This window comes from Schistocerca americana, chromosome 1 (assembly GCF_021461395.2).
Source record: "Schistocerca americana isolate TAMUIC-IGC-003095 chromosome 1, iqSchAmer2.1, whole genome shotgun sequence".
NCBI classification, from domain to species: Eukaryota; Metazoa; Arthropoda; class Insecta; order Orthoptera; family Acrididae; genus Schistocerca; species Schistocerca americana.
In genome coordinates this window covers 1,124,536,310-1,124,561,530 of record NC_060119.1, presented here as the reverse complement: position 1 = coordinate 1,124,561,530, position 25,221 = coordinate 1,124,536,310, and the positions used below count along the sequence as shown (strand labels likewise).

The window sequence follows — 25,221 nt, the reverse complement described above, 5'->3', positions numbered from 1 at the left end:
TTGCGAATGGAGTTAGTAGTAAAGAAGGAAAAAATTGAAATCTCTTGCCTGATGCTGCAGATGTACAGTATTAACAGCGAGTGAGGTGTGTCAGCGAGAAATATACTCGTAAATTTTTGGAGTTATGTGCAAAAAGTGGTTACAATACAAAAGTTCACCTGAATTTTGTAATACATCAAGTTTCTTATAAAAGGGTTCTTTACATAGTGGTATTGAGGCGTAGCGCCTTCGCATCGCTCCTGTCACTTGTTAGGACGATATCGTTATAGACATGAGTCATCGACAGATGTCACCAGCTGACATGGACCTGAGTTACTGAGCTGCACGTAGTTGTACTAGTAGGCGGCAGAGGTCAGCAGTTGACGGACAGTGCTAGCAGTCGTAGTCAAAACAATGTTGTAAAGTTATGTTTGATTAATATTTAATATATTTGCATAATTATAATTGTTTATATGTGTAGTAATTAGCAGTGTGAGTGTTGTATGAGTGAAGAAGAACAGAAGTAAATGAAAGTTGTTTTGTTTATTCGCGAAGTACCAGTTAAACTACACAGGGGATTTATTATAATTATATGTGCAGTCAGTTTATGGTGCTAATAAATCGTGAGTAGAACACAAATTAATCGGTAATTTCAGAAGGAGTAATTTTATATTTGATACTTTTCTAAATTTATTTAGCGATTGCCATAGAAAGAAATGTTTTACTATGATTGGTCATTGAAGTAAAGCGCGGGTTAGTGCGGGATAGTACTGCAACCTGATTTGCTGTTTGTGATATCAGCCAATCGGAAAACTGCAGACTCGCGCCAATCTATGCTGGGAACAAAGCCTTTGGTGTGATCTATGGGGGTCGGGGCTGAGGGATCGAACGAGTAACATCTCACTGAAAGCAGCTCCGACGAAAGTACTGTAAAATCGCGGAAAAATGCTAATTACGAGTTCGCGAAGTAGTACAAAGTGTATTTAAGTGAACGGCATAGTGGAAGTCGTGTGGAATTTCGGACGGAATATCAAAATTATTGCTATTGACTGTTAGTTAAAACCGCGTGGCGTGTTGTGCGATCTAAGACTGGAACAGGTATTACTTGTAGAGCAGAGTGCACAACATTTGAGCGAGCATTTTCATAACTAAACGATCTAGTGAACTCTATTAACTTCGGTAACGGGTGTAAATACCATAAACTGGTTACGTGTGTGATTGTGGTGTGCGTGGGAACTTTACAGTGTGTAGCCACTTAGTACGGACTTGGCAGTATTAAATGTGATCTTTATCGTAAAAATACACCTGAAAATTTATATTGCCTGGTTAAAACTTTTATTTTAGTAGCTAGCCACATCCCGTTTACCAGACAATTCTATGTATGTTGCGACCTGCAATCGACAGTAGTGGTCTAGTATTTTCTACTACAGCTTTTAGCTAGACAAATAAATATTGCTGGACATTGGCAGGGCGGTAAAAAGTAACGTGCCGCGCCGCAGTATTTTCTCAAACGAAATGAAATAAGCTGTCGTCAAGCCAGTTTACAAAAAAGGACAAATCAGCAGTAAGGAATTACCATTGGGACTATTCTGAAAGTTGTCAAAAGCAAAACCTCACTTATCTGCACTGTATTAGTACCACATTGATCTCATAGAAAGAGGGAATTCAGAATTTAAAGCTACCACTCACAGGCTTCTATATTGATTCCTCAGTTTCTGATGTACGAAGAAATAGCTGACTGAATATTTGCATGTGTCACAAATGCTCCAAGGCTAGCGGATTGACATAAAATTTGGATGATACTCTGTACACCCAACACAGTATTTCCTGTAAAAATCTTTTTGCTATAAAAATAATCTTCTCAATAAACGAGATAAAAGTAATACACGCCGTTAAGTTTTTCGAACTTAACTGGAACATAAGCATTTCAGAATTAAGAATTTTTTTTAGTTCAACTACATCTGCAGTAAGCATTAGTTCTTCTATAGCTCTATAGCTGCTTTGCAGTCTAGCAAACTAGTTTCTTCTACATATTGCCAGTTACTAATGTGTTACAGAATTGGGTATGAGGGCACGTAACTTACAGGGACAATATTTTCAGAGCGTACAGTCAGAGTATAATAATTATATCGTCCTGCACACATCTCTTCCAATACCTTAGAATTATGGAAACTCTTTCACAATACATATATTTATTAATGCTCTTTTGAGTCATCAATATTTCTCTTGTCTCCAGAAGCTGTGCAATCCATGAATTTAGTACGGGACCAAAAACTATCTTTTTATTATCACAGAAACGTGTCGGGTCATTGGTAAATTTGTATTCAAGCACTTGCCAGGGTGCATTAAATGTCTTATGGCTGATGTGTTGAAGACTGAATTACATAATCTGTTGTATTTAAAGTATCTGAATGACAATATATCTTCTACTGAGAATTTTCATGGCTGTCTAAGGCGTCTGACTGTGCAAACTACAACATTCTGATGGAGAAATTTAAAGCTTATCGCTTTCAAGGTACAATGAGTAAGTCGTTCACTTCATATTTAACTGAAAGAAAGCTAAGAGTCATGTTACATAGCTCATAAAGCTCTCATGATGAATCTTCTTCTGATATAGACAACTGACTACTGGTGTCCCACAGGGTTCCATTAAGGGACAGCTCATCTAACTGTTGTATACAGGGTGTTAGAAAAAGGTACGGCCAAACTTTCAGTAAACATTCCTCACACACAAATAAAGAAAAGATGTTATGTGGACATGTGTCCGGAAACGCTTAATTTCCATGTTAGAGCTCATTTCAGTTTTGTCAGTATGTACTGTACTTCCTCGATTCACCGCCAGTTGGCCCAATTGAAGGAAGGTAATGTTGACTTCGGTGCTTGTGTTGACATGTGACTCATTGCTATACAGTACTAGCATCAAGCACATCAGTAAGTAGCATCAACAGGTTAGTGTTCATCACGAACGTGGTTTTGCAGTCAGTGCAATGTATACAAATGCGGAGTTGGCAGATGCCCATTTGATGTATGGATTAGCACGGGGCAATAGCCGTGGCGCGGTGCGTTTGTATTGAGACAGATTTCCAGAACGAAGGTGTCCCGACAGGAAGACGTTCGAAGCAATTGATCGGCGTCTTAGGGAGCACGCAACATTCCAGCCTATGACTCGCGACTGGGGAAGACCTAGAACGACGAGGACACCTGCAATGGACGAAGCAATTCTTCGTGCAGTTGACGATAACCCTAATGTCAGCGTCAGAGAAGTTGCTGCTGTACAAGGTAACGTTGACCACGTCACTGTATGGAGAGTGCTATGGGAGAACCAGTTGTTTCTGTTGTGAATTGCCAGGAGCCAATTCACGGAGTTTGGAGGAAGCCGAAAAGCACGCGATTAAGCTCACGCAGGCTGGCGTGAGGTCTGGAACAGGTCAGAGAAATAAGACTAGCAAAACAAGAGTAACTGGTAGAATACTTAACTTTAATCCATTCTTGTTGTACATCTCTCGTTACTGTACATGCTTCATTAGATACATAGCAAAGGATAAATGGCGCCTTGCTAGGTCGTAGCAAATGATGTAGCTGAAGGCTATGCTAACTATCGTCTCGGCAAATGAGAGCGTATTTGTCAATGTAGCTTCGCTAGCAAGTCGGCTGTACAACTGGGCGAGTGCTAGTACGTCTCTCTAGACCTGCCGTGTGGCGGCGCTCGGTCTGCCATCACTGACAGTGGCGACACGCGGGTCCGACGTATACTAGCGGACCGCGGCCGATTTAAAAGCTACCACCTAGCAAGTGTGGTGTCTGGCGGTGACACCACAGTTTCCGTACCATGTATAGCGTGTGCAGGCACTATCAGCAGCTGATTGGCATCCACAGGTACACTTCTGCAAATGGTTCATCCAACAATGTGTCAATCCTCATTTCAGTGCAAATGTTCTCTTTACGGATGAGGCTTCATTCGAACGTGATCAAATAGTAAATTTTCAAAATCAACATGTGTGGACTGACGAGAATCCGCACGCAAGTGTGCAATCACGTCATCAACACAGATTTTCTGTGAACGTTTGGGCAGGCATTGTTGGTGATGTCTTGATTGGGACCCATGTTCTTCCACCTACTCTTAATGGAGCACGTTATCATGATTTCATACGGGATACTCTACCTGTGCTGCTAGAACATGTGCCTTTACAAGTACGACACAACATGTGGTTCATGCACGATGGAGCTCCTGCACATTTCAGTCGAAGTGTTCGTACGCTTCTCAATAACAGATTCGGTGACCGATGGATTGGTAAAGGTGGACCAATTCCATGGCCTCCACGCCCTCCTGACTTCAACCCTCTTGACTTTCATTTATGGGGGCATTTGAAAGCTCTTGTCTACGCAACCCCGGTACCAAATGTAGAGACTCTTCGTGCTCGTATTGCGGACGGCTGTGATTACGCCATTCTCCAGGGCTGTATCAGCTCATCAGGGATTCCATGCGACGGAGGGTGGATGCACGTATCCTCGCTAATGGGGGACATTTTGAACATTTCCTGTAACAAAGTGTTTGAAGTCACGCTGGTACGTTCTGTTGCTGTTTGTTTCCATTCCATGATTTGAAGAGAAGTAATAAAATGAGCTCTAACATGGAAAGTAAGCGTTTCTGGACACATGTCCACATAACATATTTTCTTTCTTTGTGTGTGAGGAATGTTTCCTGAAAGTTTGGCCGTACCTTTTTGTAACACCCTGTATAAATGACCTTTCCATCTTGCACTTACAAAGCAGAGAAAGCGCACATTGCTTACTATGCAAGCATCAGCACCAAGCCCATCAGAGCTGCAAAAACAGAAGGAGTAAATTTTCAAAAGTGTAATGGGTTCTCGTCGGTAGCGTAGAAATACGTAATTCATTGAACTCTGTAGAAGACAGTTTGTCCTCCTTCGTATCTGAATGGTCAGCCGCAAGCGTACGTTCAGTTAGCGCCCTGGCCGCACATTTTTTCGATTGGGGACTGGACGTTGCGTTGTGTCATCATCATTTCATCATCGTCGACGTGCAAATCGTCGGAGTGCCATAAATAAAAATATTTGCACTAGGTGACCGAACAACCCTAGATGCGTTCTCCCAGCCAATAAATCCATACAATAATTTCTTTTTTATAGAAGCAAGGTACGTCGTCATCAATAGCAATAATGCACAGGGGGAAGGAAAATATATAAAACTGATGGTTCAAAATTCCTAGACATGCATGTTGATCATAATTTTAATCAGAAATCATATGTCATTCATCTTCTCAAACGAATGACTTCATGAACATTGGCTTTTCGTGTAATTGCTGATTTTGGTGATCTTGATGCCATACGGAATAATTTTCTGAGGTAATTACACACGGACACAGAGTATTAAGTGCACAGAAACGTAGTTTAAGAATGATAATATCTGGTCCCCATCCTCGAAATTCATGTACGCAACTGCCTACCAGCAATTGTCTCACAATATATTTAGTTTCTTATGAAGTTTCTTTTGAGGAATTAGCTACAAACTGAAAATAATATTTGCATTCAGCAATATTGCACTAGGAACAAAAATAGCCAAACTTACACCCAAAGCTCCAGATATCAGACACTCAGCTCGGTACCAAACGTTGGACGTCGATAGAGTATCAATCAAACCACCGATTTAGTTCGTGATATGTACTGTCGTCAACTAGAACATGCAGGAACGGCGACTAAAAGTAAGACCACAAATATGGAGCGCGAGAAAACCGTATCTGTCAGTAACAGATGAGAAAAACTCGCCTGGGTTAGTTGGTAGAGCTTGCAGACATCGAATCGAAGGTCTCGCATTCAAACCCCCTGTTGACCGATTTTTTTAAACTGTTGACAACTTCTATATGGAATAACATTTTGCTGACATGTGAAAGGACTTATCAGAGTTTGTAGCAAAGTTTTTTTGGCTGCTTTCGCTTCCTTAGCTGAACGTTATGTACTTATTAACGATCTTACTATTTTGTTTTTATTACTACTATTAGTTTTATTAATTATTATTATTATTGTTATTATTACGTCTGCATGTGTAATGCGACCGTTTCTTTATTTTTCTCTTCTGGTTGTATATTCTGTGAAACTACAACTACTTTCAAAGAAACAAAGCGAAAGCAGACTGCCGAGAGGTCATTGCTGTAAACTCCAAACAGCCCTTTTATATAATGTCATAAACATTTTTTCGTATATAACACTTTCACGTATAATACAGTAAGAAAAATAGTCATTGGGGTTTGAACGCAGCACCCTTTACACGCTGATCCACCGCTCTACCAACTTCTCCACAGCATTCGTACACATGATTTACTCACTGTCATGCTTTTCTGTACTCCGTAAATCTGGTGTTACTTTTAATTTACGTTTACGTCCATCCTGTTGGACGACAGCATATAGTACGAACTAAATCGGAGTTTTGGGTGATTCTCTATCGGCGTAAAATGTTAGGTACCGATCTAAGTATCTGACATCTGGAGTATTGGGTATTAGCTTTACTGGTGCACAGAAAGCAGGAACGTAAGCACCTATAAAAATTTTTGACAGACTCCTTTGTGAATTAATAGTCTTGGCAGATAGTGAAATCTTTAAAATAAAATGAAATCATTTATACATCATTTCTTTTGCTTCATAGATGGATTTGTAATTAGACAATACGTATTGTTGGGCTACAGCTATCAAATTATGTTGTAGATCAAGATTTAAAAAATCCATTTACGGCCAACATATAGTCGTGTTTTCACAAAGACAAGTTATCATATTTGTAAATCTAGTGAGATTCGTAGCATTCTGAATCCTCAGTCAGACACCCTGTGTGCTGCAGAGATCATGTGTATTCTAGCGCACCTAGTCTGTGGAAAAATGTCTTTCCAGTCATATGTATCACAGATACATCAATTTTTGTAAATGAAATTGTATTAATCACTGAATGGATAATGTTAATACATTGCTATTATTTCCACCATTTAATTCTTTTTGAAATAGTATTAAGTGGAAAAATTCTACGTTCGACTGGAGAGAAATTGAGAAGGCTTCTGCAAATTTTATTCGAAATATAAGGATACTAGGACTTTAAAAATTTAAAAATTGAAAAAACTTTATGGGCGGTGTTAATTTCTCACACTCTACTTTACTTTCCAACTAAATTGCCGTTCATTCTTAAGCACTTTCCGTAACTGTCTCTGCCAGGAAACTGAACCAGTGGACAAGGATGGGCTTGAGCTTCGATTTTGGCGAAGTTTAAAAGCGTCATTGCGTTGACTATCGTTTCCATTGCGCATTAATGTAGGCTAGCCACGTCCGCAAAAATGTATAAAAAAATTATCTCCATCTCGTCGACATCTGTCAGGAAACGCTCGTCATCTAGAGATTTTTTGATGTTTGTACAGGCCAGAAAAAATTTTCGGCACCCATCTTGCACACAATGAGTGATATCCGAGATTTTTTGGTACCATAGTGTAAATAGTGAACGTCCAGTACGAGCAAATTAGTAAACCAGACGAGCAATAGTCAGTTTTCAATCAGGTCGCAGTTTCTGTTCCACTTGCAGTGGGAATCCGTCGATCTGGACACTGTGCCTGCCACTACCCACTTTTCCATGCACATTGGACTGTTACTGTTGTATCAGGATGCAAGCAGAGTTGGTGACACTTCACTCTTAGCTGCAGGCTGTGATGGCTTCAGCTACATAGCCCAAAGCTGCTGTGGATGGGCATCACTATTGTGGGCTGGCAGTGGGGATCCAATGGACGTCCAGCATGTCTGAGTCCTCCGATCGGTCCTCACCACAGGGCAGACCAGTTACTGCTTGCACTGGGGTTGAGACCCCATCCTTGATCGAGGGGGGGGGGGGGGGTCGCTTTGGGACGTCGCAGACGGCGAAAGACTTCCCAGGGGGCCGCATGTAGGACCTCCCTGGTTAGTCTGACAAACAAGTTCCAGGTGCTGTCTGTGGCTGACACCGTCAGTCAGCCAGATGCAGTCGCCCGTCCTGTTTCAGAGGAAACCTCTCAGCCTGCAGGATGAGGGCAATTACAGAGGGTGGGTTTATTGGAAGTTGGGCGTTCCTGTGGTAGGAGCGTTATGGAGCCCATTAGGGACCTGGCTGCCAAGAAGGGGATTAGCCAATGTGCCCTCTGTGTGCATACTGCACGGAGTTGTTCCAGAGGTGGAACGGATAATTCCGGATGCCATGAAGAGCGCAGGCTGTAGCCAAGTGCAAGTGGCGGCTCACGTCAGTACCAATGATCTGTATCATTTTGGATTGGAAGAGATTCTCTCCGGGGTCGAGCGGCTAACAGAAGTGGTAAAGGCTGCCAGTCTAGCTTGCAAGATGAAAGCATAGCTCACCATGTGCAGCATAGTCGACAGAACTGATTGTGGACTTCTGGTACAGAGCCGAGTGGAGGGTCTGAATCGGAGGCTCATACGGCTCTGCGGCCTTGTAGGCTGCAGATTCCACGACTTAGGCCATAGGGCGGTCAGGAGTCCACTACACGCAGGAGGCGGCTGCGCGCGTAGCAGGGGTTGTGTGGCGTGGACTGGGCGGTCTTTTAGGTTAGAGGGTCTCGTGGAAAACACAAAAGGGGCTTCAGTCGCAAAGGGTGCAGGCCGAACACAGGAATAACGTAGATACAGGAACCATCGGTATGAAAGTTGTAAATTATCGTAGCTGTGTTGGGAAAATACCAGAGCTCCAAGCGCTAATAGAAAGCACTGATGCTCAAATCGTTATAGGCACTGAAAGCTGGCTGAAGCCGGAAATAAGTTCAGTCGTAATTTTCGCGAAATATCTAACAGTGTTCCGAAAGGATAGGCTAAATCCAGTTGGCGGTGGCGTGTTTCTTGCTGTTAGAAGAAGTTTATCTTATCGCAAAATTGAAGTATAAAGTTCCTGTGAGTTTGTGTGGGCAGAGGTCATTCTTGGCGACCGGAGTAAAATAATAATTGGATCCTTTTACCGACCTCCCAACTCGGATGATGCAATTTCTGAAAGGTTCAAAGAAAACTTGAATTAAATTTCAAACACGTACCTGACTCATATAGTTATAGTGGGCGGTGACTTTAATTTCCCCTCGACAGATTGGCGAAAATATCTGTTTAAATCCGGACGTACACGTAAAACGTAATCCGAAATTGTGCTAAACGCATTCTCTGAAAATTATTTCGAGCAGTTAGTTCATAAGCCCACGTGAAGAGTAAACGGTTGTGAAAACACACTTGACCTCTTAGCAATAAATAATCTTGTGTTAATAACGAGCATCAAAACCGATTCAGGGATTAGTGAACACAGGGTTGTCGTAGTGAGATTGAATATTGGAATCCACAAATCCTCGAAAAATAAGCGAAAAATATACCTCCTCAAAAAAGCAGATAAAAATTCACTTGATGTCATCCTGAGAGACAATCCCACTCTTTCCAAATTAACAAAGTAAGTGTAGACCGGATGTGGCTTGAATTCAAAGAAACAGTATCGGCAGGGCAACTGAGAGATTTATACCAAATATATTAACAAACGACTCCTTGGCACACAAAACTGATCAGAACACTCTTGCAGAAACAACAAAGAAAAAACATGCCAAATTTAAAGGGACGCATAATCTCTTACATTGGCGATCTTTTACACAAGCTCGAAATTTAGCGCAGACTACAATGCGAGACGCTTATAATAGTTTCCACAACGATACTTTGTTCCAAAACCTGGCAGAACCCAAAGATATTCTGGTTGTATGTTTGTGAAGTATGTTAACGGCAAGACAATGAATGCCCTCTCTGCGCGATAGCAGTGGAAATACTTTAAACGACAGTGTTGTCACAACAGAATTACTAAACACAGCCTCTGGAAACTCCTTCAACAAAGACTGCCAACCTGAGTGATGTACAAGTAGATACCCTCGGAGTAGTGAAGAATCTCAAATCACTTAATAAAAGCAAATCTTTCGGTCCAGGCTATATGCCAGTTAGGTCCCTTTCGGAGTATGCTAATACAATAGCCCCACAGCTCCATATACAACCGTTCGCTCGACGCAAAATCCGTGCCCAAAGACCGGAAAGTTGCACAGGTCACACTAATATTCAAGAAAGGTAGTAAGAGTAATCCACTAAATGACAGGTCCATATCAAAACATATATTGTGTTCGAACATTAGGAATTCCCACGAAGAGAACTGTCTATTGACACACAGTCAACAGAGTTTTAGAAAACATCGTTCGGTGTTAAACACAGCTAGTTATTTACTCAGATGTTGAGTGCTATTGACAAGGGATTTGAAATTGATTCCGTATTTTACATATCCAGAAGGTTTTGATACTGTACCACACATGTGGCTTGTAGTGAAATTGTGTACTTTTGGAATATTGTCTCAGTTACGTGACTGGATTCATGATTTCCTGTCAGAGATGTTGCAGTTCGTAGTAACTGACGGAAAGTCGTCGAGTAAAACAGACGTGATTTCTCGAGTTCCCCAAGGTAATGTTACAGTGTCTTTGCTGTTCGTTATCTATAATATATAAACGATTTAAAACACAATCTGAGCAGCCCTTTTAGGTTGTTTCCAGATGGCGCTCTCATATATCGGCTAGTAAAATCATTAGAAGATCGAAACAAAAATTGCAAAACGATTCAGAAAAGATAACTGTATGGTGAAAAAGTGTGAGGTCGCCCACATGAGTGCTAGAAGGAATCCGTTAAACTGCAGTTTCACGATAAATGAGGCTGTAAATTCTATTAAATAACTAGTTATTACAACTAGGAACAACTTAAATTGGAAGGAACACATGGAAAACATTGTGGGGAAGGCTAACCAAGGACAGCGTTTTATTAGCAGGACACTTAGAAAATGTAACAGACCTACTAAAGAGGCTGCCTACACTACCCTTGTCCGTCCTCTTTTAGAATACTGTTGCGGCGTGTGGGATCCGTACCAGGCAGTATTGACGGAGTACATCGAGAAAGTTCAAAAAAGGGCAGTACGTTTTGTATTATCGGTAAATATGGGAGAGAGTGTCACAGAAATGATACAGGATTTGGTCCGGACATCATTAAAAGAAAGGCGTTTTTCGTTGCGACGAGATCTTTCACAAAATTCCAATCACCAACTTTCTCCTCCGAATGCGAAAATGTTTTGTTGACACCGACCTACATCATCATAATAAAATAAGGAAAATCAGAGAGCTCGCACGGAAAGATACAGGTGTTCGTTCTCTCCGCGCGCTATACGACGAAAGTCGTACCATATTTACAAGTAATGTGATGTTCACCAGGTCTGTATTGTATTTAAGATTGCAAAGCAGGCCCTACATCTTGAATAGAACGACTAGCCTGAGTTAGTCATCAGGGCTAAAATTCCGAAAACGTATCATCAGTCAACCAAACTGAGAAAGTTTGCCTCGCTGAAGAAGTACATTTAATATAAAGAGCTCAATCGTCGGACAATGAAACACAACTTATATATTGCTATAATCTAACCCAAAAAATAGTGTAAACAGTGGTCAACACAGAATCCATGAATGTCCAGCGTTTTCTTACATAAAGCTGCCACAGTAACTGTGAAGGTAAGATTCAAATGGTTCAAATGGCTCTGAGCACTATGGGACTTAACTTCTGAGGTCATCAGTCCCCTAGAACTAAGAACTACTTAAACCTAACTAACCTAAGGACATCACACACATCCATGCCCGAGGCAGGATTCGAACCTGCGACCGTAGCGGTCGCGCGGGTCCAGACTTCAGAGCCTAGAACCGCTCGGTCACTTAGGCCAGCCGAAGATAAGACATGATTAACAACACACAAAGAGACATTTAACATTCACTCCATGTTCCATCCATGACTCGAGTAAGAGGGAACCCTGTCAGACGGTAAAACGAAAAGTACCCTCAGGCATTCACTTTACAGGATCCTTGTAGGACGATGCTCCTCGAATAGATGTAAAACCGCGGACTCGTTTTTCTGTATTTCTTTCATTTCTTACAGAATATAACGGCCATTAAAGAAGAAAGAAGGTTCTGTTAGGAGAAGTATGGATCGCTACGGTTCTAACGGCAGAGGACTCATGGACGAAGTGGACATCGCCCGCCAGCCCAACCAAAACATGGCTGACGACGCTGTGGACGCCAAACCCGATGGAAACGACAGCGGTAGGTAGGTAAACAAGCACTGACGTGTGCCGGAAACATACCAGCGTTACGTGTTCTGTTATTCATTTATGAAGTACAAATCATTGATAAATTTTTTAATACGGTTTCGTTATTCCCAACAACTCTAATTCACCAAGGTCACAGCCTTATGCTTATCTAATTTGTCACTTTTTATGAGAGGGCTAACTCTTCTTCCTTAGATATAAATTTACGGGAATTGCATAAGAAATTGCATAAGGAATTTCATGAGAAAGCAAAAAGTGTTCTCAAACTACTGTTAACATGTACAGGGTGGTCAATTGATCGTGACGGGGCCAAATATCTTACGAAACAAGCGTCAAACGAAATAAGTTACAAAGAATGAAACTCGTCTAGCTTGAAGGGGGAAACCAGATGGCGCTATGGTTGGCGCTGCCATGAGTCAAACGGATATCAACTGCGTTTTTTAAATAAGAGCCCCCATATTTTACTATATATTCGTGTAGTACGTAAAGAAATATGTATGTTTTAGTTGTACCACATTTTTCGCTTTGTGATACATGGTGCTGTAATAGTCACAAACATATGGCTCACAATTTTAGACCTACAGCTAGTAACAGGTAGGTTTCTTAAATTAAAATACATAACGTAGGTACGTTTGAACATTTTATTTCGGCTGTTCCAATATGATACATGCACCTTTGTGAACTTATCATTTCTGAGAACGCATGTGTTACAGCGTGATTACCTGTAAATACCACATTAATGCAATAAATGCTCAAAATGGTGTCCGTCAACTTCAATGCATTTGGCAATACGTGTAACGACATTCCTCTCAACAGCGAGTAGTTAGCCTTCCGCAATTTTCGCACATGCATTGACAATGCTCTGACGCATGTTGTCAGGCGTTGTCGGTGGATCACGATAGCAAATATCCTTCGACTTTCCCCACAGAAAGAAATCCGGGGACGTCAGATCCGGTTAACGTGCGGGCCATGGTATGGTGCTTCGACGGCCAATCCATCTGTCATGAAATATGCTATTCAATACTGCTACGTGCCGGACATCCATCATGTTGGATGTACATCATCATTATGTCATGCAGTGAAACATATTGTAGTAACATCGGTAGGACATGACGTAGGAAATCGGCATACATTGCACCTTTTAGATTGCCATCGATAAAATGGGGGACAATTATCCTTCCTCCCATAATGACGCACCATACATTAACCAGCCTAGGTCGCTGATATTCCACTTGCCTTAGCCATCGTGGGTTTTCCGTTGCCCAATAGTGCATATTACGCTGGTTTACGTTACCGCTGTTGGTGACTGACGCTTCGTCGCTAAATAAAACGCCTGCAAAAAATCTGTCATCGTCCCGTAATTTCTCTTGTGCCCAGTGGCAGAACTGTACACGACGTTCAAAGTCTTCGCCATGCAATTCCTGGTGCATAGAAATATGGTACGGGTGGCAATCGATGTAGCTGTAGCATTCTCAACACCGAAGTTTTTGAGATTCCCGATTCTAGCGCAATTTGTCTGCTACTGATGAGCGGATTAGCCGCGACAGCAGCTAAAACACCTACTTGGGCATCATCATTTGTTGCAGGTCGTGGTTGACGTTTCACATGTGGCTGAACATTTCCTGTTTCCTTAAATAACGTAACTATCCGGCGAACGGTCCGGACGCTTGGATGATGTCCAGGATACCGAGCAGCACACATAACACACGCCCGTTGGGCATTTTGATCACAATAGCCATACATCAACACGATATCGACCTTTTAGGCAATTGGTAAACGGTCCATTTTAACACGGATAATGTATCACGAAGCAAATACGGTCCGCACTGGCGGAATGTTACGTGATACCACGTACCTATACGTTTGTGACTATTAGAGTGCCATCTATCACAAAGCGAAAAAAGTGGTCCAACTAAAACATTCATATTTCTTTACTTACTACACGAATATGTAATAAAAATTGGGGTTCCTATTTAAAAAAAAACGCAGTTGATGTCCGTTTGACCTATGGCAGCGCCATCTAGCGGGCCAACAATAGCGGCATCTGGTTTCACCTTTCAAGCTAGACGAATTTCGTTCTTTGTAGTTTTTTCGTTTGATGCTTATTTCGTGAGATATTTGGCCCGGTCACTATCAATGGACCACCCTGTATAGTTGCTTCAACAGCTGTCCACACGACTGATGAAATCGTCGTTACTCAACTCTCATTATCTTTTTAGCAATGAATACTTAATGTTAGAGAATACAACAGATACACAAATTTAATCATTCGAACTTGTACCAGATTAAATCCATCCGGGCTGCAAACTTTTTCTCAAAATTAAAATTTGTTGACATTCGCTACATATTTTATTCGGTTTTTAAGCTACTGTCAAGTGATACTTGCATCTGAGATACAATGAAGAGCCAAAGAAACTGGTACACCTGCCTAATATCGTGGAGGGTCTCCGTGACCAAACGGAAGTGTCGCAACACGACGTCGCATGGACTGGACTTAGCGTCTGAAGTAGTGCTGGAGGGAACTGACACCATTAATCCTGCAGCGCTGTTCAGAAATCCGCAAGATCATGAGGAGGAGGAGATCTCTTCTGAACAGCACGTTGCAAGGCATCCCAGATACGCTCAATAATATTCGTGTCTGAGGAGTTTCGTGGCGGAAGTGTGTAAACTCAGAAGAGTGTTCCTGGAGCAACTCTGTAGTAATTCTGGACCTGTGGGGTGTCGGATTGTCCTGGAATTGCCCGAGTCCGTCGGAATGCACAATGGACGTGAATGGATGCAAGTGATCAGACAGGATGCTTGCCTATGTGTCACCTGTTAGAGTCGTTTCTAGACATATCTGGGGTCCCATATCACTCCAACTGCACACGCCCCACACCATTATAGAGCGTCCACCACAGCTTGAACAGTCCCCTGCTGACACGCAGGGTCTATGGATTAATGAGGTTATCTCGATACCCGTACACGTCCATCCGCTCGATACTATTTGAAACGAGACTCGTCCGACCAGACAACATGTTTCCAGTCATCAACAATCCAATATTGCTGTTGCCGGGCCCAGGCGAGGCCTAAAGCTTTGTGGTGTGCAGTCACCAAAGGTACACGAGTGGGCCTTCGCTCCGAAAGCCAATATCGATGATGTTTCGTTGAATAATTCGCACGCTGACATTTGTTGATGGCTTAGCATTGAAATCTGCAGCACTTTTGGGGAAGGGTTGGACTTCTGTCACATTAAACGATTCTCTTCAGTCGTCTTTGGTCCCTTTCTTGCAGGATCTTCTTTCCGGCCGCATCGATGTCAGAGGTTTGATGTTTTACTGGATTCTTGATATTCACGGTACCCTCGTGAAATAGTGGTATGGGAAAATCCCCACTTCACCGCTGCCTTGGAGATGCTGAATCCCATGGCTCGTGCGCCGGCTATAGCAACACGTTCAAACTTACTTAAATCTTGATAACTTACTATAGTAGCTGCAGTAAGCGAACTAACAAATGCGCCAGACACCTGTTGTCTTATATAGGCTTTGCCGACCGCAGCGCCGTATTCTGCCTGTTTAAATATCTCTGTATTTTAATACGTAGGCTACACTAGTTTCTTTGGCGCTTCATTGTATGTACGTCACATGCATGAGCAAAGAGTTTATATATGAAGTACATAAAAGACAGGCCAAGTGAAGCATTGGTACTTTTAATTACGGTTCATCTCTGACTGATGAATGAAGCTTTAGTGTTTTTATGCTAATACTTCTCACTGATAACCAGCAAATCAACTTATTGAAAAATGGAAACCATCTTTACTGCTTGTTGCGGCCCATGACTTTTGTATAATAACAATTAATGTTACAGCCGTGACATGGCTCTGAGCACTATGGTACATAACTTGTGAGGTCATCAGTCCCCTAGAACGTAGAAGTATACTACAGGCCATTAAAATTGCTGCTCCACGAAGATGACGTGCTACAGATGTGAAATTTAACCGACAAGAAGAAGATGCTGTGATATGCAACTGATTAGCTTTTCAGAGCATTCACACAAGGTTGGCGCCGGTGGCGACACCTACAAAGTGCTGACATGCGGAAAGTTTCCAACCGATTTCTCATACACAAACAGCAGTTGACCGGCGTTGCCTGGTGAAACGTTGTTGTGATGCCTCGTGTAAGGAGCAGAATGCGTACCATCACGTTTCCCCTTTTGATAAAGGTCGGATTGTAGCCTATCGCGATTGCGGTTTATCGTGTCGCGAAATTGCTGCTCGCGTTGGTCGAGATCCAATGACTGTTAGCAGAATATGGAATCGGTGGGTTCAGGAGGGTAATACGGAACGCCGTGCTGGATCCCAACGGCCCCGTATCACTAGCAGTCAAGATGACAGGCATCTTATCCGCATGGCTGTAACGGATCGTGCAGCCACGTCTCGATCCCTGAGTCAACAGATGGGGACGTTTCCAAGACAACAACCTTCTGCAACAACAGTTCGACGACGTTGCCGCAGCATGGACTATCAGCTCGGAGACCATGGCTGCGGTTACCCTTGACGCTGCATCACAGACTGGAGCGCCTGCGATGGTATACTCAACGACGAACCTGGGAGCACGAATGGCAAAACGTAATTTTTTCGAATGAATCCAGATTCTGTTTACAGCATCATGATAGTCGCATCCGTGTTTGGCGACATCGCGGTGAACGCACATTGGAAACGTGTATTCGTCATCGCCATACTGGCGTATCACCCGGCATGATGGTATGGGGTGCCATTGGTTACACGTCTCGGTCACCTCTTGTTCGCATTGACGGCACTTTGGACAGTGGACGTTATATTTCAGATGTGTATGCCCCGTGGCTCTACCCTTCATTCGATCCCTGCGAAGCCCTACATTTCAGCAGAATAATGCCCGACCGCATGTTACAGGTCCTGTAGGGGCCTTTCTGGATACAGAAAATGTTCGACTGCTGCCCTGTCCAGGACATTCTCCAGATCTCTCACCAATTGAGAACGTCTAGTCAATGGTGGCCGAGCAACTGGCTCGTCACAATGCGCCAGTCAATACTCTTGATGAACTGTGGTATCGTGTTGAAGCTGCATGGGCAGCTGTACCTGTACACGCCATCCAAGCTCTGTTTGACTCAATGCTCATGCGTATCAAGGCCGTTATTACGGTCAGAGGTGGTTGTTCTGGGAACTGATTTCTCAGGATCTATGGACCCAAACTGCGTGAAAATGGAATCACATCTCAGTTGTAGTATAGTATATTTGTCCAATAAATAGCCGTTTATCACCTCCATTTCTTCTTGGCGTAGCAATTTTAATGGCCAGTAGTGTACTTAAATCTAACTAACCTAAAGACTTCACGCACATCCATGACCGAGACAGAATTCGAACCTGCGACCGTAGCAGTCACCCCTGACATTGCTCGGCAATCAATAACAATTTGCGTTACTTAATTTCTCTGTACACACTTCCCCCCTCCCCCTCTCGTAGACTAACTAATATACCGAAAGAATGAACATGTGTAAACCTGAGTGAACTTCGAATAAATCTAACTGAGATGAAAATAGCAAATGCAATGGAGGTTCCAACCACGGCGTAAGCATGCACATGGCAACATACTAAAGGCACAAAATTTTTGTTTCCGGTAGTGCTAGTACCGTAAACTCTTACATTGATCATAGTTACAAGGCATTGAAAAACACGCTGAGAGAAATCATAATAAAATACAAAGAATATACGTGAAAAGCAAAAAGTCCCTGTGGGCTAAAAGACGTTTCAAATTATCAGCGGTTTTTATACACGTTAAGATTACAGAAATCTGACTAATAGAAGTTCAAATAATGGTTCAAATGGCTCTGAGCAGTTGTGGTTCACAGTTACGTAAAATTTTGTAAGTGACGTCGTGGCAGGAAGCAACTCCATTCAAAGCGGTATTACGTACTCACTCCGTGTCAAGATGTAATAAAGCTGAATACCAGTTCCGTCAAAATTTTTCCTTTAAATACGAAAACGTACGAATATCGGATGTAAGCGAAAATAAAGTACAACACAGTCAAATCGACAGATCACACACAGTTTCTTAAGTAGGAACAAATGTACGTGAGTCTACAGAACACTATGTAAAGAAACCTTCCATTTTACAGGAAACTTAAACAAATAATGAATCACTTACCACACGTTTTATTATGGATGCGAGCAAAAATCAAGCAGAATGCGAACAGCATGTTTATGATGCAATTCAAAGAGTGCAACACGAACAAAGAGTCGCAATTAGGAACACCATGTTATGAAACCATCTTCTGCTTACAACGAAACAAAACAAATATGGAAGACGTTAATTCACTCAATAAGAAAATGACATGAGAAAGGATTGATAACTTTCCAGCGCTCCAAGTGGCCTGGCAGCGAACCAAGATCTTACAGGAAGTCCCTACATGAATTTCACCCCCTTGGTCATTAGGTAAGAGTCCGCACACACAAAGTGATACACCTGCGTTACTACGTAAGCGGAATTAATCGTTACATTCTCTGACCAATTCGAAGAATAAAAAATAACCATGAAGGTATAATAAGGGGAACTGTCATGACTTGAAAGCGACATCCGCCATGTCATTTGTCCTAAACATTTGCTTCTAGTGGATGTGTTTTGATCAAGACAACCAACCTGATGATTCTGATTATAGCCAAAAGAGCAAAGGAATTACGTTTCATTCGTTATTGACTCGTTCAAACGATATTTTCTTTCACATACACGAATTTTGGTTGTGGTGATCACTTTTACGTAGTGGTCGTATTTCAGTCGTTGGACCTTAGATTTCCTATCAGTCCAACTCCAAAAGCTCTCCACTCCAATGCAATGAGAAGGAAAGATTTTAAACAGACCAAATATCGTAAAATATGTTCACAATGTCTTCGGGAAGAGAACAGGGCTTAGTCCATATTGAGGACAATAGTGAATTACGAACAACCTTGTTATATTACATACTTCTCTTGTTGTTTACATTTACGACGCTAAATCAATCGTCTAACTAGACCAAATATGCCTTTAAGACCAGAGAAACGTCTAAAAATACCCTCCTGACACTGTGCTGTTCGTATCCACGAAATCACTGTAACACTTACTTTTTAAAACATCCGCTGAGTGCACACGACAGAAATTAACAACAAGAAGCAATCGCAATCAGTAGTCTGTTAGTGTCTTGGGGCCTCAAATACGGCACGCTGGCACAAAAGACTTACATTATATGTTGCTTTGAAGCCATTTGATCGAGTGTTATCCTTAGGTATGTTAGTGTTTTGTAAGGAAAATTGGTAGATGAAGGCCTTGGGGGCAGAATTCAAGGGTTATTTGTTGCTGTAATTGTTGCCAGAGTATGTTGAAGGGGTTATCTAGAGAAACCATTGGTTATGCTAGGAGATAAACTCGTGAGAGGAAGATGGTGGGACTCTCGGGGTGAGTAAAAGGTGTAACTGATGGCAGAACAGAAGGCGACGCCAGGGTACTGGAGTAGTTACACGAGATAAGGGAGGAGGGAGACTTGGGACGTCACCTGTGTGTAAGAGATGAGGTAGTGGTGTTAGATGTGTCCTTGGAACACACGTGTGCTTGATGGTAAAATGTTAGCACATTTGTACTACACGTAATTACAATAATCAGCATCGTGACCATTAATAGCCGTTGGACATGCACTACTAGATAAATGTCACGCACAAATTTCTCCAACAGTTGCATTTCCAGCCATATGAGTTCGTACTGCTACTGTTTGATTTCTAATACGCTCCCATTTTTCAATAAGTCAGCGTCTAGATCTTTACCTGTCTTAAGAGATCCAACAACGAACTTAACTCTACCTTCCATTCACCTAGCTTCATTTCTCATTCAAATGGATTACAACACTTTCTCAAGATAAGACGGGAGGTCATTTACGTAAAATACTTAGTAAGATTACAATAAACAGTTCTTAGTTTAGGTGTTTAAATTAAGTTGACTTGTCGTCAGTATATAGTGGTTGCAAGGTATGGTACCAAAAACGAGCAACGTTCCGTATCCATTTACGTTCAGTAGCCTCACGTAGCTTCTAGGAAGTTCGAAGTGTATCTAGACGAGATCATGCACTAACCTGTGCAGCTAGTTCAAAATTTGTCACAATCGTCCAGCGCAGCTTCTAGTCAGCTAGAGAGAAATGTAATAGACCTCTCTTGAGGTGTACTGTTGACGACGTATATTTGAGGGTGCACGAGGGCAGAGTCTTTCATGACCGTTGATAACTATTTTGAGGTACATATGTTTGGTTTACGTTACTGTTATTACATAGAAGCTTGAACTAAAGCACCCAACACTGTCGGTGAGAACAGGTAAGCGAGGAAATCACTGAAATAAGCAAGAAGACTCTTATCAGACAACGAATTTATGAACTAACCGCCCAGAAACACATTAGTACCACGATCCGTTCTCCTTCTAACAGCATTGTATTGAACCTCGCTGGAGCAACGAAGCGATCCATTGCGAATAGATGAAGCCCATTCCTGTTTTCAAGAAGAGCAGTCGGACAGATGTGTTACAGGACTATACCGCTGATTTTAGTAATGAAACATTTGGCCTATGAAGGCCGTAAATCCCCACTGTTAATAGCACCATATATGAGCAGTGATCGAGTGAAACTAAGTTCTGCTCGTCCATGAGATCCAAAAGGAAATTTATCACAGTGTCCAAATTGAAGGTGTGTTCGTTGACTATGGGAAGGCATTTGGTAAAATTCTGCGCTGTTGCTTATTGAAAAAATACTAATTTATGGAATATCGCATCAGGTTTGTAAGTGGATTCAGGACTCCTTAGTACTTTCAAACAATCACGTCGATCTAAAAATGCAAATCTTCAGATGTGTAAGTAACTTCAGGCGTACCCAAGTGAGGGTTACAGGGCCATTGCTGCTCACTAGAGCACACTCCTAGCTTTTCAGTTACATTACAGGTGATTTTTTTGATGCAGCAGGCATCAGTATGTATGCGATCCTGCCCAAACGTGTCTTATAGGGTGGCTAGGAAGCTGTTCTCGGATAGGTAGACAACATACAAACAAATCACAACAATGGTTTTTATTACGATGAAGTACACTACTGGACATTAAAATTGCTACACCACGAAGATGACGTGTTACAGACTCGAAATTTAACCGACAGGAAGAAGATGCTGTGATATGCAAATGATTAGCTTTTCAGAGCATTCGCAAAAGGTTGGCGCCGGTGGTGACACCTACAACGTGCTGACATGAGGAAAGTTTCCAACCAATTTCTCATACACAAACAGCAGTTGACCGGTGTTGCCTGGTGAAACGTTATTGGGATGCATCGTGCAAGGAGGAGAAATGCGTACCATCAGTTTCCGACTTTCATAAAGATTGGATTGTAGACTATTCCGATTGCGGTTTATCGTATCGCGACATTGCTGCTCGCGTTGGTCGAGATCCAATGACTGTTAGCAGAATATGGAATCGGTGGCTTCAGGAGGGTAATACGGAACGCCGTGCTGGATCCCAACGGCCTCGTATCACTAACAGTCGAGATGACAGGCATGGCTGTAACGGCTCGTGCAGCCACGTCTCGATCCCTGAGTCAACACACGGGGACGTTTGCAAGACAACAACCATCTACCCCAACAGTTCGACGACGTTTGTAGGAGCACGGACTATCAGCTCGGAGACCATGGTTGCGGTTACCCTTGACGCTGCATCACAGACAGGAGCGCCTGCGATGGTGTACTCAACAATGAACCTGGGAGCACGAATGGCAAAACGTCATTTTTTCGTATGAATCCAGATTCTGTTTACAGCATCATGATGATCTCATCCGCGTTTGGCGACATCGTGGTGAACGTACATTGGAAGCGTGTTTTCGTCATCGTCATACTAGCGTATCACCCGGCATGATGGTATGGGGTGTCATTGGTTACACGTCTCGGTCATCTCTTGTTCGCATTGACGGCACTTTGGACAGTGGACGTTATATTTCAGATGTGTATGCCCCGTGGCTCTACCCTTCATTCGATCCCTGCGAAGCCCTACATTTCAGCAGAATAATGCCCGACCGCATGTTACAGGTCCTGTAGGGGCCTTTCTGGATACAGAAAATGTTCGACTGCTGCCCTGTCCAGGACATTCTCCAGATCTCTCACCAATTGAGAACGTCTAGTCAATGGTGGCCGAGCAACTGGCTCGTCACAATGCGCCAGTCAATACTGTTGACAAACTGTGGTATCGTGTTGAAGCTGCATGAGCAGCTGTACCTGTACACGCCATCCAAGCTCTGTTTAACTCAATGCCCAGGCGTATCAAAGGCGTTATTACGGCCAGAGGTGTTTGTTCTGGGTACTGATTTCTTAGGATCTATGCAACCAAATTGTGTGAAAATGTAATCACATGTCAGTTGTAGTATAATATATTTGTCCAATGAATACCCGTTTATCATCTGCATTTCTTTTTGGTGTAGCAATTCTAATGGCCAGTAGTGTAGATTGACAATACTTAACTTTGGGTCGCAAGCAACTGGCGACATGCATATAATCAATGTTCTTCGTTGTATACAATGTCTATGCGAGTAACTCACACGAGATCATATGGATCACTAATCATGGCCCTTCTGGTGCGCGGTTTCTAGTTCAGGTCTGCTGGTGCCCCCGGTAGTGTGCGCCTTCCACTGTCCGGCCGAGCCTGGCAGGAACGGCGCTTATATTCTCTTCGGATAGGGGCCGCTCCTGTCGTGGTGAGGTCCTACCAGCCTTCTATTGGCTGATGTCGTCTCACAGCCTTCTCTGCGGTTACGTTCTTGATCTTCGTGTCGGCGGTTGTCGTTACACCGGAACAGTATGTGCTTGCGATATGCATGAGGCTGCTAAAACAGCAGCCCACTTTGGAAATATGTTCACTGGTTTGCCTGCCTGCGGGTGTTGACTTCTGTAATTCAGTTCGACAATACGGAGAGGATTAGGGGAATGTCTGCATATTGTGACGCGCCTGCTTCTCTGCATCTGCATCTATGGCATGGTGTTTGTGAAGAATCAAAACATTCGAGATGCTCTGTCCTGTGATATGTGTTATTTTCTGTAGGTCTGGCAGTTTTGACACTTTTATCTTCTAAAAGCATAGAAGTACTTATGAATGATACTGTCTATATAAATCTTTTGGTGGTAAATGTCGGAGGCTCTGTGTAGCTGATCGTCGTTGATACCACTGTATACAGGAAACAAGTGACTACTTTCCGTAGAAGCTAAATAACATGTGTCAATAAAAGCGCCTTTTTAATGCTTCTGAAGAATGTTTTTAATCACCGAAATGTGTTTCGCCTTAATTAAAAAGGCATCTTCAGTGCGTGTTTTGAAATGTTACCTGGTGTTGGTTTACACTTATTGATTTGGATCTAAAACACTTCACATAAAAGATTGAAAGTGAAACGTAAAAGTACTTACAGTTAAAAATTTGTCTCGTTTCTTGAGGACTGTACTGCATTCATTAGTGGGGTAGGAGATTGAACGTCGAATTGTTTTTGTTATTTTGTATATTATTAACATGTTCAAGAAATGAGACACACTTTAAACAGTAGCTACATTGTCTAGTACCGTTGTAGCTTAACCTAGAGCTACACATTGGACATTTCTACATCTACATCTACATCCATACTCCGCAAGCCACCTGACGGTGTGTGTCGGAGGGTACCTTGAGTACCAATATCGGTTCTCCCTTCTGTTCCAGTCTTGTATTGTTCATGGAAAGAAGGATTCTCGGTATGCCTCTGTGTGGGCTGTAATCTCTCTGATTTTATCCTCATGGTCTTTTCGCGAGATATACGTAGGAGGGAGCAATTTACTGCTTGACTCCTCGGTGAAGGTATGTTCTCGAAACTTCAACAAAAGCCCGTACCGAACTACCGAGCGTCTCTCCTGCAGAGTCTTCCACTGGAGTTCATCTATCATTTCCAAAATGCTTTCGCAATTACCAAATGATCCTCTAATGAAGCGCGCTGCTCTCCGTTGGATCTTCTCTATCTATTCTATCAACCCTATCTGGTACGGATCTCACAGTGCTGAGCAGTATTCAAGCAGTGGGCGAACAAGCGTACTGTAACCTACTTCCTTTGTTTTCGGATTGCATTTCCTTAGGATTCTTCCAATGAATCTCAGTCTGGCATCCGCTTTACCGACGATCAACTTTATATGATCATTCCATTTTAAATCACTCCTAATGCGTACTCCCAGATAATTTATGGAATTAACTGCTTCCATTTGCTGACCTGCTGTATTGAAGCTAAATGATAAGTGATCTTTCCTTCTATGTATTCGCAGCGCATTACACTTGTCTACATTGAGATTCGATTGCCATTCCATGCAAATTGCTCTCATGTTAATTCATTAGTATCGCAAGATGGGGAATTCGGTTAGTGAAGTTGCCATATTTAGGAAGCAACGTGTCAACAAAAATGAATAATAAAAGAACCATTTGAGTAACAAGAAAAGCGTAAAGTTATGCAATTAACTTAATAATAAGTTAATTTTTCCTGATCCACAAAACCTTTCACCTTAACAAAACTGATTATACAGAGTGTATCATAATTAAGGGCGTCAACGCGTACAGTTGAAAGTCACAATACTACAAGTAAAAAAGTATGAGCAAAAGTGGACTCTTAACAAGTGTACCTTAAGAGCTATGAACACTTCTTCATCTTCGACACTATGAATCAAATCTCTTCTGCTGCAAACTCTCGGCTTTCCATATTTTCAGAGGTGGCAGTGTGGAGCTGAACAATGAAATAGACGTCAGGTAAGCATAGGCTCTAAATTGCTTACCTTAAGAGCTATGAGGACGCTCTTAAGGTATGCGATTGAGAGCCCTTGTTTATCGAGACTTTTTATTTATTTATTTATTTTTGCTTCTGGTACAGCGTACTTTCAACTGTATGCGATTAAGCCATTGATTAGGATACATCCCCTGTATATAACTGAACAAAAACTAAACAGACAATTTACTTCACTGTCTATTACTTAAATTGAACAAAGACAATCAATTATAACGAAAAGTGAAGCTGTTGTTGACAATTTTC

General features: G+C 42.2%; 1 protein-coding gene across 1 annotated transcript in view; it reads left to right on the top strand.

Moving 5' to 3' along the window:
- Positions 1-359: 359 nt before the first annotated feature.
- The window catches only part of LOC124618989 (caspase-1-like), a 117,358-nt gene continuing 92,496 nt past the window's right edge, over positions 360-25,221 (top strand). The window contains exons 1-2 of the mRNA XM_047145391.1: positions 360-398; positions 11,976-12,143. Of these exons, the coding sequence (XP_047001347.1) occupies positions 12,022-12,143 (122 nt within the window). The 5' untranslated portion in view covers positions 360-398; positions 11,976-12,021. The remainder of the gene's footprint in view (positions 399-11,975; positions 12,144-25,221) is intronic.